General features: G+C 45.5%; 1 protein-coding gene across 4 annotated transcripts in view; it reads right to left on the reverse strand.

Annotated features, from left to right (window-relative positions):
- The window catches only part of LOC120996568 (beta-arrestin-1), a 150,846-nt gene that overhangs the window by 99,541 nt on the left and 26,807 nt on the right, over positions 1-24,498 (reverse strand). For 2 of the 4 annotated variants that reach the window (XM_040426557.1, XM_040426556.1), the window contains exon 2: positions 20,925-21,028. The exons of 1 other annotated variant lie outside the window; for it this stretch is intronic. In XM_040426557.1, the coding sequence (XP_040282491.1) occupies positions 20,925-20,980 (56 nt within the window). In that variant the 5' untranslated portion in view covers positions 20,981-21,028. Of the gene's footprint in view, positions 1-12,315; positions 12,464-20,924; positions 21,029-24,498 lie in introns of those variants that run through there. One more of the 4 variants, XM_040426560.1, reaches the window with a different exon arrangement.

Below are 24,498 nucleotides of genomic sequence, written 5' to 3' on the forward strand. Positions count from 1 at the left end.
CTTTCATGGTTAGGAAAGGCACACTTAAAGGTACAGTGCACCCCGAATAAAGTGCAACTCAGAGTGCAACTAAAGGTAGAGTACATTCTAGGCCGGAGAAGCTGAGCAGATTGACATATAGCTTTATAGGAAAGAATTCATTTATCCTGGTAAATCCATGTTCTTTCTAGGCCTAGGAGTCCAGTGGGTGGTCCTATCACTGATTTCACGAATAGAATGCCACAGTAGTGAAGACTGACACTTTAACTACACATTTGGATCCACACTGCTCTATTTGTGTGTCGCTTACACATTGTATCCATTTCATAAACATGTTGCATCGACTGTTGCCAATTTGTTGCCATATCTGCTGTCCCTTCCTATCAGGTCCCTGCTGGGTTGTTCCGGGCGTGTGCCGTTCTTCTGCCTGGGATCGGTCACTTCGTGGCGAGAGAGCAGCTGCCCCCCCCCATGAATTTATAATCATACAATCTGCTCATGTTCCCCTCTCCAAATCTTCTATATTCATGATACTAAGCTCCTCCAGACCTAATCCCCTTATCAGCCATAATCTAATTATGGAATCGCGGCAAGAAGCTGAGAGATCCGATGCTCGGCCGTGTGATTCATGCATTATACTGCTCCCAAGCTGTTCGCCACGTCTAATCTTTATCCTCGCTATGGTGTCGGTGTCATCGCGGCGCCACGAAGCGCGAGCTCCTGTGTGCCGATGTCATATGGGAACGACCTGCCAGTATATGACGGCTCAGGGTCACTGAAGACCTTAATCTGACACAACTTTCCGCTCTTACTATTAATCCCAATCAGAGGGTCAGTTAATATCTGACGGTTCTCGTGATGAACTGAGTCATATTTCTGAGACGGTCTGATTGGGCCCGAAACACATTACATTATAAAACATATCTGCGTTTTAGGTGGGGGACAGAGCAGCGCTTCTCCATCAGCCAGAACACGATCGGATGTGGTCTTTATAATGTGCGCAGCAGAGCCAGCTCAGCGCTGAATAGTGCTCTCTGCTGGACCTTCTGTTGGTACCTCCTATATGGTGGAGTGGACCCCTATATGGTGGAGTGTATGCCTATATGGTGGAGTGGACACCTATATGGTGGAGTGGACACCTATATGGTGGAGTGTACGCCTATATGGTGGAGTGGATCCCTATATGGTGGAGAGGATCTCTATATGGTGGAGAGGATCTCTATATGGTGGAGTGTACCCCTATATGGTGGAGTGTATGCCTATATGGTGGAGTGGACACCTATATGGTGGAGTGGACACCTATATGGTGGAGTGTACGCCTATATGGTGGAGTGGATCCCTATATGGTGGAGAGGATCTCTATATGGTGGAGTGTATACCTATATGGTGGAATGTCCGCCTATATGGTGGAGTGTACGTCTATATGGTGGAGTGTACCCCTATATGGTGGAATGTACGCCTATATGGTGGAGTGTACGTCTATATGGTGGAGTGTACCGCTATATGGTGGAATGTACGCCTATATGGTGGAGTGGACCTATATGTGGTGGAGTGTACCCCTATATGGTGGAGTGTATCTCTATATGGTGGAGTGTATCCCTATATGGTGGAGTGTATCCCTATATGGTAGAGTGTACCCCTATATGGTGGAGTGGATCCCTATATGGTGGAGTGTATCCCTATATGGTGGAGTGTACCCCTATATGGTGGAGTGTACCCCTATATGGTGGAGTGGACCTCTATATGGTGGAGTGTATGCCTATATGGTGGAGTGTACCCCTATATGGTGGAGTGTATCCCTATATGGTGGAGGGTACCCCTATATGGTGGAGTGTACCCCTATATGGTGGAGTGGACCTCTATATGGTGGAGTGGACCTCTATATGGTGGAGTGGATCTCTATATGGTGGAGTGTATCCCTATATGGTAGAGTGTACCCCTATATGATGGAGTGTACCCCTATATGGTAGAGTGGACCCCTATATGGTGGAGTGGACCCCTGTATGGTGAAGTGGACCCCTATAAGGTAGAGTGTATTCCTATATGGTGGAGTGTACCCCTATATGGTGGAGTGTATTCCTATATGGTGGATGTACGCCTATATGGTGGAGTGGACCCCTATATGGTGGAGTGGACCCCTATATGGTGGAGTTTACGCCTATATGGTGGAGTGAACCCCTATATGGTGGAGTGAACCCCTATATGGTGGAGTGTATCCCTATATGGTGGAGGGTACCCCTATATGGTGGAGTGTACCCCTATATGGTGGAGTGGACCTCTATATGGTGGAGTGGACCTCTATATGGTAGAGTGGATCTCTATATGGTGGAGTGTACCACTATATGGTGGAGTGTACCCCTATATGGTGGAGTGTACCCCTATATGGTGGAGTGGACCGCTATATGGTGGAGTGGACCTCTATATGGTGGAGTGTACGCCTATATCGTGGAGTGTACCCCTATATGGTAGAATGTACCCCTATATGGTAGAGTGTACCCTTATATGGTGGAGTGTACTCCTATATGGTAGAGTGGACCCCTATATGGTGGAGTGGACCCCTATATGGTGGAGTGTATCCCTATATGGTGGAGTGGACCCCTATATGGTGGAGTGTACGCCTATATGGTGGAGTGTACGCCTATATGGTGGAGTGTACGCCTATATGGTGGAGTGTACGCCTATATGGTGGAGTGGACCTCTATATGGTGGAGTGTATTCTTATATGGTGGAGTGGACCCCTATATGGTGGAGTGTACGCCTATATGGTGGAGCGGACCTCTATATGGTGGAGTGTATTCTTATATGGTGGAGTGGACCCCTATATGGTGGAGTGGACCTCTATATGGTGGAGTGGACCTCTATATGGTAGAGTGGATCTCTATATGGTGGAGTGTACCCCTATATGGTGGAGTGTATCCCTATATGGTGGAGTGTACATCCATATGGTGGAGTGGACCTCTATATGGTGGAGTGTACCCCTATATGGTGGAGTGGACCTCTATATGGTGGAGTGTACCCCTATATGGTGGAGTGAACCTCTATATGGTGGAGTGGACCTCTATATGGTGGAGTGTACGCCTATATGGTGGAGTGTACCCCTATATGGTGGAGTGTACTCCAATATGGTGGAGTGTACCCCTATATGGTGGAGTGGACCCCTATATGGTAGAGTGGACCCCTATATAGTGGAGTGGACCCCTCTATGGTGGAGTGTATTCTTATATGGTGGAGTGGACCCCTATATGGTGGAGTGGACCCCTATATGGTGTAGTGTATCCCTATATGGTGGAGTGGACCCCTATATGGTGGAGTGTATTCCTATATGGTGGAGTGGACCCCTATATGGTGGGGTGGACCCCAATATGGTACAGTGGACCCCTAGATGGTAGAGTGGACCCCTATATAGTAGAGTGTATCCCTATATAGTAGAGTGTACCCCTATATGGTGGATTGAATGCCTATATGGTAAAGTGGGCCTCTATATGGTGGAGTGGACCCATATATGGTGTAGTGTATTCCTATATGGTGGAGTGGACCCCTATATGGTGGGGTGGACCCCAATATGGTAGAGTGGACCCCTAGATGGTAGAGTGGACCCCTATATAGTAGAGTGTATCCCTATATAGTAGAGTGTACCCCTATATAGTAGAGTGTACCCCTATATGGTGGATTGTATGCCTATATGGTAAAGTGGGCCTCTATATGGTGGAGTGGACCCATATATGGTATAGTGTATTCCTATATGGTGGAGTGTACCCCTATATGGTGGAGTGTATTCCTATATGGTGGAGTGTACGCCTATATGGTAGAGTGTATTCCTATATGGTGGAGTGTACCCCTATATAGTGGAGTGTAGTCCTATATGGTGGAGTGGACCCCTACATGGTAGAGTGTATTCCTATATGGTGGAGTGTATTCTTATATGGTGGAGTGGACCCCTATATGGTGGAGTGGACCCATATATGGTGGAGTGTATCCCTATATGGTGGAGTGTATCCCTATATGGTGGAGTGGACCCCTATATGGTGGAGTGTATTCCTATATGGTGGAGTGGACCCCTATATGGTGGGGTGGACCCCAATATGGTACAGTGAACCCCTAGATGGTAGAGTGGACTCCTATATAGTAGAGTGTATCCCTATATAATAGAGTGTACCCCTATATGGTGGATTGTATGCCTATATGGTGGAGTGGGCCTCTATATGGTGGAGTGGACCCCTATATGGTGGAGTGGACCCCTATTTGGTGGAGTGTACATCCATATGGTGGAGTGGACCCCTATATAGTAGAGTGTACCCCTATATGGTGGAGTGTATGCCTATATGGTGGAGTGGACCTCTATATGATGGAGTGGACCCCTATATGGTGGAGTGTACGTCCATATGGTGGAGTGGACCCCTATATGGTGGAGTGGACCCCTATATAGTAGAGTGGACCCCCTATATGGTGGAGTGGACCCATATATGGTGTAGTGTATTCCTATATGGTGGAGTGTACCCCTATATGGTGGAGTGTATTACTATATGGTGGAGTGTACGCCTATATGGTGGAGTGGACCCCCATATGGTAGAGTGTTTTCCTATATGGTGGAGTGTACCCCTATATGGTGGAGTGTACCCCTATATGGTGGAGTGTATTCCTATATGGTAGAGTGGACCCCTATATGGTGGAGTGGACCCCTATATGGTGGAGTGTACCCCCATATGATGGAGTGGACCCCTATATGGTGGAGTGGACCCCTATATGGTGGAGTGGACCCATATATGGTGGAGTGGACCCCTATATGGTAGAGTGTATTCCTATATGGTGGAGTGGACCTCTATATGGTGGGGTGGATCCCAATATGGTACAGTGGACCCCTAGATGGTAGAGTGGACCCCTATATAGTAGAGTGCATCCCTATATAGTAGAGTGTACCCCTATATGGTGGATTGTACGCCTATATGGTGGAGTGTACGCCTATATGGTGGAGTGTACTTCTATATGGTGGAGTGGACCCCTATATAGTAGAGTGTACCCCTATATTGTGGAGTGTATGCCTATATGGTGGAGTGGACCTCTATATGATGGAGTGGACCCCTATATGGTGGAGTGTACCCATATATAGTAGAGTGGACCCCTATATGGTAGAGTGTATTCCTATATGGTGGAGTGGACCCCTATATGGTGGGGTGGACCCCAATATGGTACAGTGGACCCCTAGATGGTAGAGTGGACCCCTAGATAGTAGAGTGCATCCCTATATAGTAGAGTGTACCCCTATATGGTGGAGTGGACCCCTATATGGTGGAGTGGACCCCTATATGGTGGAGTGTACATCCATATGGTGGAGTGGACCCCTATATGGTGGAGTGGACCCCTATATAGTAGAGTGGACCCCTATATGGTGGAGTGTACATCCATATGGTGGAGTGGACCTCTATATGGTGGAGTGGACCCCTATATGGTGGAGTGGACCCCTATATGGTGGAGTGTACCCCTATATGGTGGAGTGGACCCCTATATAGTAGAGTGTACCCCTATATGGTGGAGTGTATGCCTATATGGTGGAGTGGACCCTTTATATGATGGAGTGGACCCCTATATGGTGGAGTGTACCCCTATATAGTAGAGTGTATCCCTATATGGTGGAGTGTATTCCTATATGGTGGAGTGGACCCCTATATGGTGGGGTGGACCCCAATATGGTACAGTGGACCCCTAGATGGTAGAGTGGACCCCTATATAGTAGAGTGCATCCCTATATAGTAGAGTGTACTCCTATATGGTGGATTGTACGCCTATATGGTGGAGTGGACCTCTATATGGTGGAGTGGACCCCTATATGGTGGAGTGGACCCCTATATGGTGGAGTGTACGCCTATATGGTGGAGTGTACATCCATATGGTGGAGTGGACCCGTATATGGTGGAGTGGACCCCTATATGGTGGAGTGGACCCCTATATAGTAGAGTGTACCCCTATATGGTGGAGTGTATGCCTATATGGTGCAGTGGATCTCTATATGATGGAGTGGACCTCTATATGATGGAGTGGACCCCTATATAGTAGAGTTGACCCCTATATGGTGGAGAGGACCCCTATATGGTAGAGTGGACCCCTATATAGTAGAATGGACCCCTATATGGTGGAGTGGACCCCTATATGGTGGAGTGGACCCCTATATGGTAGAGTGGACCCCTATATGGTGGAGTGTACGCCTATATGGTGGAGTGGACCCCTATATAGTAGAGTGGACCCCTATATGGTGGAGTGTACCCCTATATGGTGGAGTGGACCCCTATATAGTAGAGTGGACCCCTATATGGTGGAGTGGACCCCTATATGGTGGAGTGTACCCCTATATAGTAGAGTGTATCCCTATATGGTGGAGTGTATTCCTATATGGTGGAGTGGACCCCTATATGGTGGGGTGGACCCCAATATGGTACAGTGGACCCCTAGATGGTAGAGTGGACCCCTATATAGTAGAGTGCATCCCTATATAGTAGAGTGTACTCCTATATGGTGGATTGTACGCCTATATGGTGGAGTGGACCTCTATATGGTGGAGTGGACCCCTATATGGTGGAGTGGACCCCTATATGGTGGAGTGTACGCCTATATGGTGGAGTGTACATCCATATGGTGGAGTGGACCCGTATATGGTGGAGTGGACCCCTATATGGTGGAGTGGACCCCTATATAGTAGAGTGTACCCCTATATGGTGGAGTGTATGCCTATATGGTGCAGTGGATCTCTATATGATGGAGTGGACCTCTATATGATGGAGTGGACCCCTATATAGTAGAGTTGACCCCTATATGGTGGAGAGGACCCCTATATGGTGGAGTGGACCCCTATATAGTAGAATGGACCCCTATATGGTGGAGTGGACCCCTATATGGTGGAGTGGACCCCTATATGGTAGAGTGGACCCCTATATGGTGGAGTGTACGCCTATATGGTGGAGTGGACCCCTATATAGTAGAGTGGACCCCTATATGGTGGAGTAAAAGTAACTGTACAACAGCACCAAATTATAAGTGCCATACAGTGTGGTAAATATCACTTCCATATGTTGGCCAAATAACGATTACATGGACTGCAATGATAATATACTGTACAGAGCCACACAATAAACCACCATACGGTGCTCCAATAAAACCATGTTGTGAGCAAACAATACTGTCATACATTGCTCCAATAATACAGTCATCAAGTGAAAAAATAATACCACCATTTAAAGACCAAATAATACCGCCATATAGTAACCAGATAATACACCCATATAGTGCTTAAGTAATACCGCCAGATAGTGACCAATTAATGCCAATGTACACCAACAAAATAATTAGAGATGAGCAAAGTATTGCAAAATTCGATTTGGCTGCTTCGCCAGATTTTCGTCAAGAAGCGCATTTTTTGCAAGTAGTAGGTACAATGACACCCCCACCCCCGTCATTGTGCTCCGTTCATAGCTGATCGCGGCATCTGATAGCAATATTACAGTGTAAAATAAAAATAATTAAAAATTACATCATACTCACCTCATCCATTTGCTCGTGACGAGCCCGCTGCCACCATCTTGATTGAAGAGTGAGCGCGAAATCTCACTCGGACCGTGATGACGTCAGCCGGCGGGGTGTCGTCATACATCACCGCACATGAGGTTTCGTGCAAGATCTTCAATCAAGATGGCGGCGTCCGTCTTGTCGCAAGCAAATGGATGAGGTAAATATGATTATTTTTATTTATTTTTTACATTATTTCAGGGAAAATCGATTTTTGCTACCACAAAGCACGAGGAAATTCGGCTTCGCGGCGAATCATATTTTCCATGAAAAATACCGCTATGCAGTGACTAAATAATCCCACCAGAGTGACAACATAATGCTGCCAGACAGTGGCCAAATACTGCCAGACAGTGAACAATTCCCTGCCATTTAGCAATTTGCATTTTAACTCAGAAAACCTCTTTAAGACAAAATTCTTCTTAATGGGGAAAAAAATCAGCTCCTAAACAGGAAATTAAAAAATTGGCTAAATTGTTCCATTTTGCGGTCCACCTCATCGCGATTGGAAGGCTCACAGTCTGGGTTCTGAGAGTCACTGATTCTAACAGGTCGAGGCGGGTTTTTTTTTTTTTAAAGAATCTTGTTTGCAACACATTTATAAGACAAAAGGAACATTTTGGATTAAAAGTTTAAGCAAATTAGAGAAAAAGTGATGAAAAGAATTCTTTTGGCTTTTTATCTAAGAACTCTCCAATTTTGTCTCTGAATGTTCACTTCTATAGAATTCTCACTCTTTATTTCAGAAGTTTACTTTGTCTTACATTTTTACCCTTTTTATCTTACAATTTTCACTTTTTTTTCTAAAACACTCAGGGGTCATTTATGAAGAAATATACGCCACTTTTTGGTGTATTTAAGGTGCAGATTTTGTCGCAAAGGGGTTTTGCAGCAAAACGTCCTTATTATCCAAGAAGTCCTACATTTTATCTAAGAATTTTCACTTATCTCAGAACTATCCCTCAGTATCCTGGAATTTTGACCCTTTTATATCAGTTTTCACAGTTTATCTCAGGACTCTACCCTCTTTTGGACATAATACTGCTGCTTATGATGTGGGGGATTTACCAGTGTAATTACCCCAGTGTTTTTTACCCAACATTTTGAAAGCCCACTATGACTTATAACACGTCAGCTTTCCGATCAGCCAAGGGTCACTGACATACTTGACCCCAATATTAGCAAATCTCCCCAAATGTGATGACATCAGATTATACGATAATAAAAAAGATATAAACAATGTAACAAACCGATAAAAAAGATTGAGACGATGAACCAACCAAACTCTTACTTTGTTTTTTACCACATCTTAAAGAAACACACTGCTACAATAACATGCACCAGCCTCATGGGGAGGAGGGTCCATGCACCAACTGATGCTTCATGGGGAGGAGGGTCCATGCACCAACTGATGCTTCATGGGGAGGAGGGTCCATGCACCAACTGATGCTTCATGGGGAGGAGGGTCCATGCACCAACTGATGCTTCATGGGGAGGAGGGTCCATGCACCAACTAGTGCCTCATGGGGAGGAGGGTCCATGCACCAACTAGTGCCTCATGGGGAGGAGGGTCCATGCACCAACTGATGCCTCATGGGGAGGAGGGTCCATGCACCAACTAGTGCCTCATGGGGAGGAGGGTCCATGCACCAACTGATGCCTCATGGGGAGGAGGGTCCATGCACCAAGTGATGCCTCATGGGGAGGAGGGTCCATGCACCAACTGATGCTTCATGGGGAGGAGGGTCCATGCACCAACTAGTGCCTCATGGCTCAAATTGCCTCATTGTCCTTATGGGGAGGAGGGTCTGTGCACCGACTGATGCCCCATGGGGAGGAGGGTCCATGCACCAACTAGTGCCTCATGGCTCAAATTGCCTCATTGTCCTTATGGGGAGGAGGGTCTGTGCACCAACTGATGCCTCATGGGGAGGAGGGTCCATGCACCAACTAGTGCCTCATGGCTCAAATTGCCTCATGGGGAGGAGTGTCCATGCACCAAATGGTGCCACATGGCCCTCATGGGGAAGAGGGTCCATGCACTGACTAGTGCTTCGTGGTCCTCATGGTGAGGAGTGGCCATGCACCAAATGGTGCCTCATGGTTCTCATGGGGAGGAGGTTTCACATACCATCTGGCACTTTCATGGAGAGGAGTGTCCATGCACCAACTGATGCATCATGGGGAGGAGGGTCCGTGCACCAACTGATGCCTCATGGGGAGGAGGGTCCATGCACCAACTAGTGCCTGATGGTCCTTATGGGGAGGAGGGTCCATGCACCAACTAGTGCCTCATGGCTCTCATTGCCTCATGGCCCTTATGGGGAGGAGGGTCCATACACCAACTTGTGCCTGATGGTCCTTATGGGGAGGAGGGTCCATGCACCAACTGGTGCCTCATGGTCCTCATGTGCAGGAGGGTCTGTGCACCAACTAATGCCTCATGGGGAGGAGGGTCCGTGCACCAACCAGTGCCTCATGGTCCTCATGGGGAGGAGGGTCCATGCACCAACTGGTGCCTCATGGCTCTCATGGGGAGGAGGGTCCATGCACCAACTAGTGCCTCATGGCCCTCATGGAGAGGAGTGCCCATGCACTAAATGGTGCCTCATGGGGAGGAGGGTCCATGCACCAACTGGTGCCTCATAGCCCTCATAGGGAGGAGGGTCCATGCACTGACTAGTGCCTCATGGCCCTCATGGGGAGGAGGGTCCACATACCATCTGGTACTTTCAGCTTCTTTCCTTGACATGACATCCCTATTTATTCCCACATTGAAGCTCAAAAACTATCAGAAAGGACAGGGTATCTGCCAACATGCTGCCCCCTGCAGTCAGGGAAGAGGAGCGCAGCTGCACCCTGAGATTAAGATCAGCCCTTTGGTGTTCGGGTGGGGTTTGTGGAGTGCCACCAACACTTTGTCCAACACAGACTTATTTGCTAGGTAAAGTGGGTGGGGCTTCAGAGTCACATGACTCATTTACAGGGGGTGGACACAGATAATATAGGGCCCGTGGGCAAAGCACAATATGGGCCCCAATCTTACCATTAGCTCATCATAGAGCATCCCCACACGTTCAGTAATTTCCCCTTACTTGCATTCTAATAGACAGTAGAAAGCTGTTTGTAATGTGACAGGGGCCCCTTATCTATTGGGCCCCTGAGCATCTCCATATGTGGTGTGCGGTATAATCTCTTCACATAAGAAAACAACAGATTGGGGAATTTTAAAGCTTCAGTTCAGATTACAATTCTTAAGCCATTTCAGGTGACCTTTCAGGTCGTGTGTGTCTAGGAGGGCCTCTATATCTGGCCATTCTATGGTTTGGATTCTGCCTTTATCCAAGTCTCCACCTCGGCAGGCTCTAATTGTCAGGTTTTTTCTGAGCTGCTGCTATGATGTCTCCCATTCACAGCACAAAAAAAGAGGAGATCCTGCTCCCCAACCTCTCTGTGTTACACCCTGAGAAGTAGCAGCGGGGAAGACATAACAGAGCAGTACTCAGCAGTGTAGCCGTGAATCCAGCACCGAGGTGAAAGAGAAACACAGAGATCCTGCTGCTGAATCTACTTCGTTTTCTATGCCTCTATCGCCCTTCAGAAGCTTCTCCTCTCTCTATATACATACATTAATGGGCCGCAACTGTAACCTGATCCCTCATCTCGCCTCTTAAAATAAATAAATCATAAATAATAATAATACATAAGAAAAATAATTGATAATATTTATATTAATATCAGTTTCAAAAGAGTTTAGCTATAACGAGTATTTATGAGCTGTCAGGAGTTCAGAGATAAAGGCTACACATCAAGCCATCAGAGCAGCTCCCTGACCGCTTCACTGAGCAGGAGAAGTCCGCAGATGCAGTGAAGCAGAAATCTGGAGAGGAAAAACTGTTGGAAATTATAAAAGGGATAAAGGATTTGCCATCAATGTCAGACAGGTGCGGGTTCCACCTCTGGGACCTGCTCCGATCTCCAGAAAGGAGGCCTCCGAAGTGAAGGAAAGGAGTCCAATAGTGTTGAATGGAGAGCACCCCTTGGAATGCACGGCCACCCCTCTATTCACCTCTATGGTACTGCCAGAAATAGAGGAGCCGGCTCTCTGTTATATTTGGGACTTCTATAGCGGTAACTGGAGGGTGACAGCTCTTCATTCAACACTATGGGATTTCTGAAAATAGCCGAGTGCACACGGGCGGTGCACCATTCTTCACTTTGGGGGCTCGTTCTGGAGACAGAAACAGGTTCTAGAGGTGGGACCTGCACCTATCTGACCACATCGCTAGGAATTGCCATCAATGTCTGAGATGAGACAAGCCCTTTAATAAAGACCAATAGAAAAGAAAAAATATTTTTTAGCCCAAAATAAGTAAAATGCAATAATAAAAAAATATTGCCCTCAAAGGCCTCCATAGCTTTTAAAGAGAAAGACACCAATAATGACCATCATTTCGATACATTTAATTCAGATTATTACTAAATGAAATAAGTCGTCAGTCCAAGATCTCTTAGATTCCTCACTACAGCGTCAGTCTGATTTTATAATCCCCTCCGCGTCCTTAGGACATCAGCACGACACCCCCCCCCCCCCCACCCTTAAACCCACCACCCTCTCCAGCATCATAAACCCATATCATGACCATCGGGGGCTGTAGATGTCAGGACAGATGGGGGTATGGGAGAATTAGGACGCAGGGACCCATTCATGGGAGGCGCAGCCTTTAAGAGCCAGGTCTCGTCCTTGGTATAAGGCAGCCATGGGCGGAGGTTGGTACTTACAAAAATATATTCTCCATCAGAAGGCCTGCAGTGCCCGGCTGGCTCGCCACAATACCTCAGCTCTGTCTTCCTATGTCGCTGCTGCTGTCAATCCGCATATAATCCATTTAGCAGTGTGCACTGACATGGCTCTGGAGCACGGAGGTGCGCGCTGCTTCTACATACATTTTCTCATCATTCTCCCTCTCCAATGCGACCGGCTCCTTCCCCCCTCCCGGCCGCCCTCCTCCTTTATCAACCACAGTTTGATGCAGTGGAAGCCACAGCTGCCGCCTTTGCTGCATCAAACCTTCAGACGCACACACGGGTGTTTTTTTTTTTTTTTTTTTTTTACTCAGTCGCCTCCGCCGTGTTGTGTATGGAGGGGACAGGACTTGCATAACAATTGTCTGCAGCTTGTGGAGGGAAGAGCGGTGAAGGGAGAGAGGAAATGTCTGCTGTAATGATCTCAGGAAGATGCAATCAGTGACAAGTCGGAAGTGCGGTCAATAAAGACCCGTGAGAATGGACAGCAATTAGGAGAGCGGGACGGTCATAAAGAGGACCAGCCTGACCATCCAGGGTGGTTAGGATGGATGGATAGACAGATGGATGGACAGACAGACATATAAATATGAGATAAGTAGATAGATAGATAGATAGATAGATAGATAGATAGATAGGAGATAGATGAGGTCAGACCCTGATGTTGGAGGAGAGAGCCTTTTTGATGTTGGATGGGATTGAGGTCAGGGCTGTGCGACAAGTCAAGTTCTCTCCAATGGGGGCTGGATGTTATACACCTGTGGTAATGGTAGACTGCATGGTGAGAGGCCGGATGTTATACACCTGTGGTAATGGCAGACTGCATGGTTAGGAGCTGGATGTTATACACTTGTGGTAATGGTAGACTGCATGGCGAGAGGCTGGATGTTATACTCCTGTGGTAATGGTAGATTGCATGGCAAGAGGCTGGATGTTATACACCTGTGATAATGGCAGACTGCATGGTTAGGAGCTGGATGTTATACACCTGTGGTAATGGCAGACTGCATGGTTAGGAGCTGGATGTTATACACCTGTGGTAATGGCAGACTGCATGGTTAGGAGCTGGATGTTATACTCCTGTGGTAATGGTAGACTGCATGGCGAGAGGCTGGATGTTATACACCTGTGGTAATGGCAGACTGCATGGCTAGGGGCTGGATGTAATACACCTGTGGTAATGGCAGACTGCATGGTTAGGAGCTGGATGTTATACTCCTGTGGTAATGGCAGACTGCATGGCAAGAGGCTGAATGTTATACACTGTGGTAATGGCAGACTGCATGGTTAGGAGCTGGATGTTATACACCTGTGGTAATGGCAGACTGCATGGTTAGGAGCTGGATGTTATACACCTGTGGTAATGGTAGACTGCATGGTGAGAGGCCGGATGTTATACACCTGTGGTAATGGCAGACTGCATGGTTAGGAGCTGGATGTTATACACTTGTGGTAATGTCATACTGCATGGTTAGGAGCTGGATGTTATACTCCTTTGGTAATGGTAGACTGCATGGCGAGAGGCTGGATGTTATACTCCTGTGGTAATGGTAGATTGCATGGCGAGAGGCTGGATGTTATACTCCTGTGGTAATGGTAGATTGCATGGCAAGAGGCTGGATGTTATACACCTGTGATAATGGCAGACTGCATGGTTAGGAGCTGGATGTTATACACCTGTGGTAATGGCAGACTGCATGGTTAGGAGCTGGATGTTATGGCAGACTGCATGGTTAGGAGCTGGATGTTATACTCCTGTGGTAATGGTAGACTGCATGGCGAGAGGCTGGATGTTATACACCTGTGGTAATGGCAGACTGCATGGCAAGAGGCTGAATGTTATACACTGTGGTAATGGCAGACTGCATGGCTAGGGGCTGGATGTAATACACCTGTGGTAATGGAAGACTGCATGGCGAGAGGCTGGATGTTATACACCTGTGGTAATGGCAGACTGCATGGCAAGAGGCTGAATGTTATACTCCTGTGGTAATGGCAGACTGCATGGCTAGGGGCTGGATGTTATACACCTGTGGTAATGGAAGACTGCATGGCTAGGGGCTGGATGTTATACACCTGTGGTAATGGCAGACTGCATGGTTAGGAGCTGAATGTTATACACCTGTGGTAATGGCAGACTGCATGGTTAGGAGCTGGATGTTATACACCTGTGGTAATGGCAGACTGCATGGCGAGAGACTGGATGTTATACACCTGTGGTAATGGCAGATTGCATGGCTAGGGGCTGGATGTAATACACCTGTGGTAATGGCAGACTGCATGGTTAGGAGCTGGATGTAATACACCTGTGGTAATGGCAGACTGCATGGTTAGGAGCTGGATGTTATACACCTGTGATAATGGCAGACTGCATTGCTAGAGGCTGGATGTTATACAGCTGTGGTAATGGCAGACTGCATGGCTAGAGGCTGGATTTGATAGATAGATAGATAGATAGATAGATAGATAGATAGATAGATAGATAGATAGATAGATAGATAGTGTCACGTTCGGGTGTGGGAGGAAAACACCACACTGAACATAGGAGGGAAAGGGGTGAGGGAATAAGGCCTGGAAACTAGGGAAAGGAGATGGACACCTCCTAGTAAAACCCTACTGAAAGTCCTGACTAACTACCAGTATGAACAGACCCCAGAGGTAGGTGAGTTCATTCACAGGAATACCTAATGTCCTAACTCACCCTATAGGACCCTGGTACTAATGTCAGGACTGAGACAACCTGTTCCTCCAAAAGGAAGGACGGACAGGAGTCTCCCTCAGGCCTTAATACAAATGAGAGGGAAATGCAACACACAAAATAACCCAAACAAAATACAAAAGGGAAAGAAAACACTTAACTTCAAGTGCCTATGGAAGCACCAGGAACTCAGCCGAGATCCACACACCAGCTATCCTCAACTAAAACTGAAGCTATAAACCGCACAGCATTGTGGGAGAAACAACAATAAATAGAGAAGATGAAATGACCACAATAGCCACACCTGGGGAAGAAGGAGCGGCGAGCACCAGAAACAACACAGACGTCCTTTAATCCAAATGGAAAACATGTCAGATCAAACCACGTGTTGCCAGTCTCACAGATCTCCTGCCACCTGTCGCGGGAACGTCCGTGACAGATAAATAGATAGATAGATAGATAGATAGATAGATAGATAGATAGATAGATAGATAGATAATGGATGATAGATAAATAGATAGATAGATAGATAGATAATAGATAGATAGATAATAGATAGATAATAGATAGATAGATAGATAGATAGATAGATAGATAGATAGATAATAGATAGATAGATAGATAGATAGATAGATAGATAGATAGATAATAGATAGATAATAGATAGATATGAGATAGATAGATAATAGATAGATAGATAGATAGATAGATAGATAGATAGATAGATAGATAGATGGGGGTTTTGTTATGAGGCATGACTAGTGCACTGGTCCTGAAGTCCACGTCACCCCCCCCCCCACCACCCACCAGTTTACAGTCCTGCCCGGACGCGCGCACACCTCCGTGTATTTCAGGTTATCTCCTTGTACACGGTGATTGCTCAGTAAATACATATTTCCTGCTTCCCAGATGCAGCCCATTGATTCTCTATAATCCTGTTAATCCGGCTGCTGGAGGATTCTGGGAAAATATTCATTGCGGTTAGCCGATCTCCAGAGGCCATAAGAACGAGCAGGACGGTTCTGGGAAGACTGGAACATCGGAAAGTTCACGCTGTATAAATGCTACGGCCACAGGAGCCCCACCGGCCCTGCGCCCCCTCCCCGCAGCTTTATGCTACCAAAACCTCTACTAGGACATGTGATATCACAGACAGGATGATTGCCATAAAACAGTGGCCACAGCAGCACAGAGCACTTCAGATTCACCCACTCCCTAGTTAGCCTGTGAGACAACCATCAGCTGAATTAGCAAATAAATATCTAATATCTGCATTGAACACTCATGTGATAACGGGCTGGAGTCCTCTGTCACGTAGACGTAACCATTGTATACTGGAAATAACATTCTGCAACTTTCTACCAGACTTAATGTTTCAATAGCTTATCACAATCTCTGCTTGCTGCCAGTGTATGGAAACGTTCATTGACCTCGGAAAACCCATAAAGCAGAGTTGCTCTGCTTTTAAAAGTGACTCTGACACTGTAACAAACCCTCAGCTGTGTCGGCAGGACAAAATCAGGACAGTACTCTGAACATATCCTGAAAAATATACCAGAAATTATGAAGAGGGAGCAGGGAAAATTTATATGAAAACTCAGAGATGTTTCTCTGCTACTTGCGGCAGTCTCGTGCTGTTTATAGGTGAAATGTGTTACATAATGCGCTCCTTGTAAAAAAAATGTGCAGTCGATTCCCAAAATGAGAAAAATGCAGAAATTTACAGTAAAATGCATGCAGTTTGTTACAAAAGCACAAAAATGTCACCACCATACGCTGCCTAAATAATACCACCATGTAATGTGCTAATGCCACCGTCATACAGTGCCTAAATAATACCACCATGTAATGTCCAAATACCACCACTATACAGTGCCTAAATAATACCACCATGTAATGTCCAAATACCCCCACCATACGCTGCCTAAATAATACCACCATGTAATGTCCAAATACCACCATCATAGTGCCTAAATAATACCACCATGTAATGTGCTAATGCCACCGTCATAGAGTGCCTAAATAATACCACCATGTAATGTCCAAATACCACCATCATAGTGCCTAAATAATACCACCATGTAATGTCCAAATACCACCATCATAGTGCCTAAATAATACCACCATGTAATGTCCAAATACCCCCACCATACGCTGCCTATATAATACCACCATGTAATGTGCTAATGCCACTGTCATAGAGTGCCTAAATAATACCACCATGTAATGTGCTAATACCATCGTCATACAGTGCCTAAATAATACCATGTAATGTCCAATAACCACCATCATACAGTGCATAAATAATACCACTATGTAATGTCCAATTACCACCACTATACAGTGCCTAAATAATACCACCATGTAATGTCCAATTACCACCATCATACAGTGCCTAAATAATACCACCATGTAAAGTCCAAATACCACCATCATACAGTGCCTAAATAATACCACCATGTAATGTCTAAATACCACCATCATACAGTGCCTAAATAATACCACCATGTAAAGTCCAAATACCACCACTATACAGTGCCTAAATAATACCACCATGTAAAGTCCAAATACCACCATCATACAGTGCCTAAATAATACCACCATGTAATGTCTAAATACCACCATCATACAGTGCCTAAATAATACCACCATGTAAAGTCCAAATACCACCACTATACAGTGCCTAAATAATACTACCATGTAAAGTCCAAATACCACCATCATACAGTGCCTAAATAATACCACCATGTAATGTCCAAATACCACCACTATACAGTGCCTAAATAATACCACCATGTAATGTCCAAATACCACGACTATACAGTGCCTAAATAATACCACCATGTAATGTCCAAATACCACCACTATACAGTGCCTAAATAATACCACCATGTAATGTCCAAATACCACCATCATGCAGTGCCTAAATAATATCACCATGTAAAGTCCAAATACCACCATTATACAGTGACTAAATAATACCACCATGTAATGTCCAAATACCACCACTATACAGTGCCTAAATAATACTGACATGTAATATCCAAATACCACCATTATACAGTGCCTAAATAATACCACCATGTAATGTCCAAATACCACCATTATACAGTGCCTGAATAATACCACCATGTAATGTCCAAATACCACCATCATACAGTGCCTAAATAATACCACCATGTAATGTGCTAATACCATCGTCATAGAGTGCCTAAACAATACCACCATGTAATGTCCTAATACCACCGTCATACAGTGCCTAAATAATACCATGTAATGTCCAATAACCACCACTATACAATGCCTAAATAATACCACTATGTAATGTCCAAATACCACCACTATACAGTGCCTAAATAATACCACCATGTAATGTCCAAATACCACCACTATACAGTGCCTAAATAATACCACCATGTAATGTCCAAATCCCACCATCATACAGTGCCTAAATAATACCGACATGTAAAGTCCAAATCCCACCATCATACAGTGCCTAAATAATACTGACATGTAATATCCAAATACCACCATTACACAGTGCCTAAATAATACCACCATGTAATGTCCAAATACCACCATCATACAGTGCCTAAATAATACCACCATGTAATGTCCAAATACCACCATCATACAGTGCCTAAATAATACCACCATGTAATGTCCAAATACCACCATCATACAGTGCCTAAATAATACCACCATGTAAAGTCCAAATACCACCACTATACAGTGCCTAAATAATACTACCATGTAAAGTCCAAATACCACCATCATACAGTGCCTAAATAATACCACCATGTAATGTCCAAATACCACCACTATACAGTGCCTAAATAATACCACCATGTAATGTCCAAATACCACGACTATACAGTGCCTAAATAATACCACCATGTAATGTCCAAATACCACCACTATACAGTGCCTAAATAATACCACCATGTAATGTCCAAATACCACCATCATGCAGTGCCTAAATAATATCACCATGTAAAGTCCAAATACCACCATTATACAGTGACTAAATAATACCACCATGTAATGTCCAAATACCACCACTATACAGTGCCTAAATAATACTGACATGTAATATCCAAATACCACCATTATACAGTGCCTAAATAATACCACCATGTAATGTCCAAATACCACCATTATACAGTGCCTGAATAATACCACCATGTAATGTCCAAATACCACCATCATACAGTGCCTAAATAATACCACCATGTAATGTGCTAATACCATCGTCATAGAGTGCCTAAACAATACCACCATGTAATGTCCTAATACCACCGTCATACAGTGCCTAAATAATACCATGTAATGTCCAATAACCACCACTATACAATGCCTAAATAATACCACTATGTAATGTCCAAATACCACCACTATACAGTGCCTAAATAATACCACCATGTAATGTCCAAATACCACCACTATACAGTGCCTAAATAATACCACCATGTAATGTCCAAATCCCACCATCATACAGTGCCTAAATAATACCACCATGTAATGTCCAAATACCACCATCATGCAGTGCCTAAATAATATCACCATGTAAAGTCCAAATACCACCATTATACAGTGACTAAATAATACCACCATGTAATGTCCAAATACCACCACTATACAGTGCCTAAATAATACTGACATGTAATATCCAAATACCACCATTATACAGTGCCTAAATAATACCACCATGTAATGTCCAAATACCACCATTATACAGTGCCTGAATAATACCACCATGTAATGTCCAAATACCACCATCATACAGTGCCTAAATAATACCACCATGTAATGTGCTAATACCATCGTCATAGAGTGCCTAAACAATACCACCATGTAATGTCCTAATACCACCGTCATACAGTGCCTAAATAATACCATGTAATGTCCAATAACCACCACTATACAATGCCTAAATAATACCACTATGTAATGTCCAAATACCACCACTATACAGTGCCTAAATAATACCACCATGTAATGTCCAAATACCACCACTATACAGTGCCTAAATAATACCACCATGTAATGTCCAAATACCACCACTATACAGTGCCTAAATAATACCGACATGTAAAGTCCAAATCCCACCATCATACAGTGCCTAAATAATACCGACATGTAAAGTCCAAATCCCACCATCATACAGTGCCTAAATAATACTGACATGTAATATCCAAATACCACCATTACACAGTGCCTAAATAATACCACCATGTAATGTCCAAATACCACCATCATACAGTGCCTAAATAATACCACCATGTAATGTCCAAATACCACCATCATACAGTGCCTAAATAATACCACCATGTAATGTCCAAATACCACCATCATACAGTGCCTAAATAATACCACCATGTAATGTCCAAATACCACCATACATTCCTATTTGACAGTCATGATCTCTACTGGGCTGCCCCATGAACTGGACAGCATATGGGAATTTAGCAGATGTTCCTGGGCAGAACTGAAATATTTTAAATGTTGGTAATGCACAAATAATAGACCCATATAGTATATAAGTAGTACCGCCATATAGGGTATGAATAATACCAGCATACAGCAACCAAATAATAATATTATGTTGTATCCTAACAATATCTCATGTGTACCATACAATATTCACACGATGCTGCAAGGAAGTGCCTTAATAATACCACCATACACTGTTTAAATACCACCATCAAGCCATGCCTAAATAATACCACCATACAGTGACAAGTATTACTACATAATCATATGATCTATAGATAATGTATCTATACCGTGTCCAAATCAAGTGTGCCCCAATAATTGCACTGTACCGAGCCCAAATATTACTGCCATGCTGTGCATAAATAGAACCACTATACCATACGCTACCTACATATTTCCACATGATGCTGCCTCCTCACTGCTGCCACCAGTCAGTTCCATGACCATCTCCTCAGTGATTGCCCCTCGCACCCTCTGCGTCCAATCAGCAATTACCTTTAAGAAATAATATGGAAAATAAAATCACCGACAACTGCAGCAAAACCTCAGGAGTGAACGGACGCTCAGTGAGGCTTTTCTCTGCGCCTCTAATAGTGAAGATGATGAGAGTTGCACATGACGTGCAGCCTGTTGCATTATGTAGCTGGCTGATTACAGCAGTGCTGACTGTGCGCATTATGACTCAGGGACCAGATATGTGGCAGATTTATCCATAGGGGGCATATGGGACAAATCAAGGGGTGTATTCACCGCTCGCCTACTCATCTGTGGAGCATTGTCTGGCTCCAGCACTTAAGGGAAGAAAGGGTGAAAAAACCAGGAGACATAACAGTCTTTTTGTTCTGACACAGAGCACCAAATCCCCTGCATAGAGTTACATGGTAATATTCAGTCTACCGGCAGCCACCACTAGAGGGAGCTCATTGCATACTGTGATTATTGACATCAATGTATGCAGTGAGCTCCCCCTAGTGGTGGCTTCAGGTAGCAGAATTTTATCATCTAACTGTCTATGCAGGGCATTTGGAGCTGTGTATCAGAAAACAGACCTCAGACCGCTACCATTATATCCAAGGAGGGAAGAAATCTAAACTGGCCTTAAAGGGATCTGTGTTTCCTTAGTCTGTGCTGATGAACTCCTTTTAATATCTTGCTATAACAAGGAGTTCATCAGCACAGACTAAGGAAACACAGATCCCTTTAAGGCCAGTTTAGACTTCTTCCCTCCTTGGATATAATGCAATGATAAATGAATCCCTGCGAGGCCGGAGAAGTGATGAGTAAGCCAGAGAAGGAGATATTACTCTTAGGTAGTAACGCGTTTCAGCATTGCATTGGCAGACTGTGGAGCGAGCCGACCTCTTAGCGCTGCCTTGGAAGCCGCCCAGAGCGATGACGGATTATCAATACTCTCAGTAATGAGTCCACGGAGATCCCCAGAGCATACGACCCAGAGCTGGAGCAGCGTCCAATATGGAGACGTCCACCTTCCATGACAAATAGGTCAATGGAGTAGGCGGAAAAGAAAATGCTGTTGCAAAAGTAATAGCACCCTGGAGAATAGATCAGAAATTGGAGGAGATCAATATAATCCTCTGTGTTTCGAGATTCACCAGTCCGGTAGTTCTAAAGTTCATTTTCATGAAAATATGAAAAAAAATATATATATTTTAAAATTCACATATTTCCTCCATCTCCTCCTTTTTTGTTCCTTAGGGCTCCTTTAAGACTAGGGTACAGGAAAAAAATTTTTTTAGTGTGTCATGTGACATCATGGCAGCAGATTACACTCTTACCCCTGGGGTAGTTTAGTGGATACTTCAGATCCTGTTAGGGAGTTTAGCTGCCCTCTACAGGCAAATGTGAGATATTACAGCCTAACCTATTGCTATGATACTTCTAAGGTGTCCCTAGAGACGTGCAGCTTCATCTCCCCAATTCTGGTGGAGTGATTTTTTATTTTTTTATTTGCAATAATCAGACCCAGTCTGCAGATACCACAATCCTCCTGTTTATGCAAGGCAGGAAAGGGTTAACAAGAGCTGACTGCAAAGACTCCTGGGAGATGCAGGTGCTTGATGGTCACATGGGACGAGCCACTGCCCACCTACACAAAGGGAAGAGACTAGAGCTGCAGGAGGGTGAGCAAAGGGTGGAAATTAGAGTGGCCAGCAGCGTTTTTAGAGTTAAAATAATAGTGTGCGTTACGAAAATGTAGAGACCAGGGATCTCCATCCGGATGTCATAGAACTATAACTCCCAGCATGCAGGCTTGGAACTGTAGCAATAAGCTCAAGTTTGTCAGGCTATGATGGGAGATGTAGTCATACAAAGGTAGAGAGCTGCAGGCTGTAAGGGCATGCTGGGAATTGTAGTTACATCACAGACAACAGCTGCAGGCTATCAGGGACTGTTGGGAGTTGTAGTGTCACAAGAGCCGGAGGGCTTCAGGCTGGAGACCACTGCTGTATTCATCCATTCTGATCTCCCAGTGAATTCTCTGACTTGGCAGAAGTTCTGACCGCGAGAATCTTATAAATCATGGAAGGTCTACTCCAGAGGAGAAGCCGCTGGCCGCTCCTGAGGTACTGCTGGCAGCTTTTCCAAGCAGCTGTTCAAGCCTCTGCCGGTGACTGAACGGGCGAGCAAAAAACAATTATACTTCAAAAATTTAAAATTGTAAAAGAAAATATAAAAATTGTAATTATTTTTGCAAAAACCTCACACACTCTTCCAAATAAATTGTACTGAAAACCTGCTATATCATGATGTTTGAAGGGTGTGCAGACTTTTGTAATCATGTTTTTATGGCTCTAATGCATCTAAAGGAAATGAAGCAATTTTCCTCCTACAGATAACCTCTCCAATGCATACTTATGCGTCTCCTTGGTTACAGACTACAAGCAAGCTCGGTGTAGTCTGATCCTGCAGCCCGGTGTAGTCTGATCCTGCAGCCCAGTGTAGTCCGATCCTGCAGCCCGTGTAGTCCGATCCTGCAGCCCGTGTAGTCCGATCCTGCAGCCCGTGTAGTCCGATCCTGCAGCCCGGTGTAGTCCGATCCTGCAGCCCGTGTAGTCCGATCCTGCAGCCCGGTGTAGTCTGATCCTGCAGTCCGGTGTAGTCCGATCCTGCAGCCCGGTGTAGTCTGATCCTGCAGCCCTGTGTAGTCCGATCCTGCAGCCCGTGTAGTCCGATCCTGCAGCCCGTGTAGTCCGATCCTGCAGCCCGGTGTAGTCCGATCCTGCAGCCCGTTGTAGTCAGATCTTGCAGCCCGGTGTAGTCCGATCCTGCAGCCCGTTGTAGTCAGATCTTGCAGCCCGGTGTAGTCCGATCCTGCAGCCCGTGTAGTCCGATCCTGCAGCCCTGTGTAGTCCGATCCTGCAGCCCGTGTAGTCCGATCCTGCAGCCCGTGTAGTCCGATCCTGCAGCCCGGTGTAGTCCGATCCTGCAGCCCGTTGTAGTCAGATCTTGCAGCCCGGTGTAGTCCGATCCTGCAGCCCGTTGTAGTCAGATCTTGCAGCCCGGTGTAGTCCGATCCTGCAGCCCGTGTAGTCCGATCCTGCAGCCCTGTGTAGTCCGATCCTGCAGCCCGTGTAGTCCGATCCTGCAGCCCGTGTAGTCCGATCCTGCAGCCCGGTGTAGTCCGATCCTGCAGCCCGTTGTAGTCAGATCTTGCAGCCCGGTGTAGTCCGATCCTGCAGCCCGTTGTAGTCAGATCTTGCAGCCCGGTGTAGTCCGATCCTGCAGCCCGTTGTAGTCTGATCCTGCAGCCCTGTGTAGTCCGATCCTGCAGCCCGTTGTAGTCTGATCCTGCAGCCTGTTGTAGTCTGATCCTGTAGCCCGGTGTAGTCCGATCCTGCAGCCCGGTGTAGTCCGATCCTGCAGCCCGGTGTAGTCCTATCCTGCAGCCCGTTGTAGTCTGATCCTGTAGCCCGGTGTAGTCCGGGACCGTCATGGCGGCAGCG

The sequence above is a fragment of the Bufo bufo genome, chromosome 3, assembly GCF_905171765.1.
Source record: "Bufo bufo chromosome 3, aBufBuf1.1, whole genome shotgun sequence".
Lineage (NCBI taxonomy): Eukaryota > Metazoa > Chordata > Amphibia > Anura > Bufonidae > Bufo > Bufo bufo.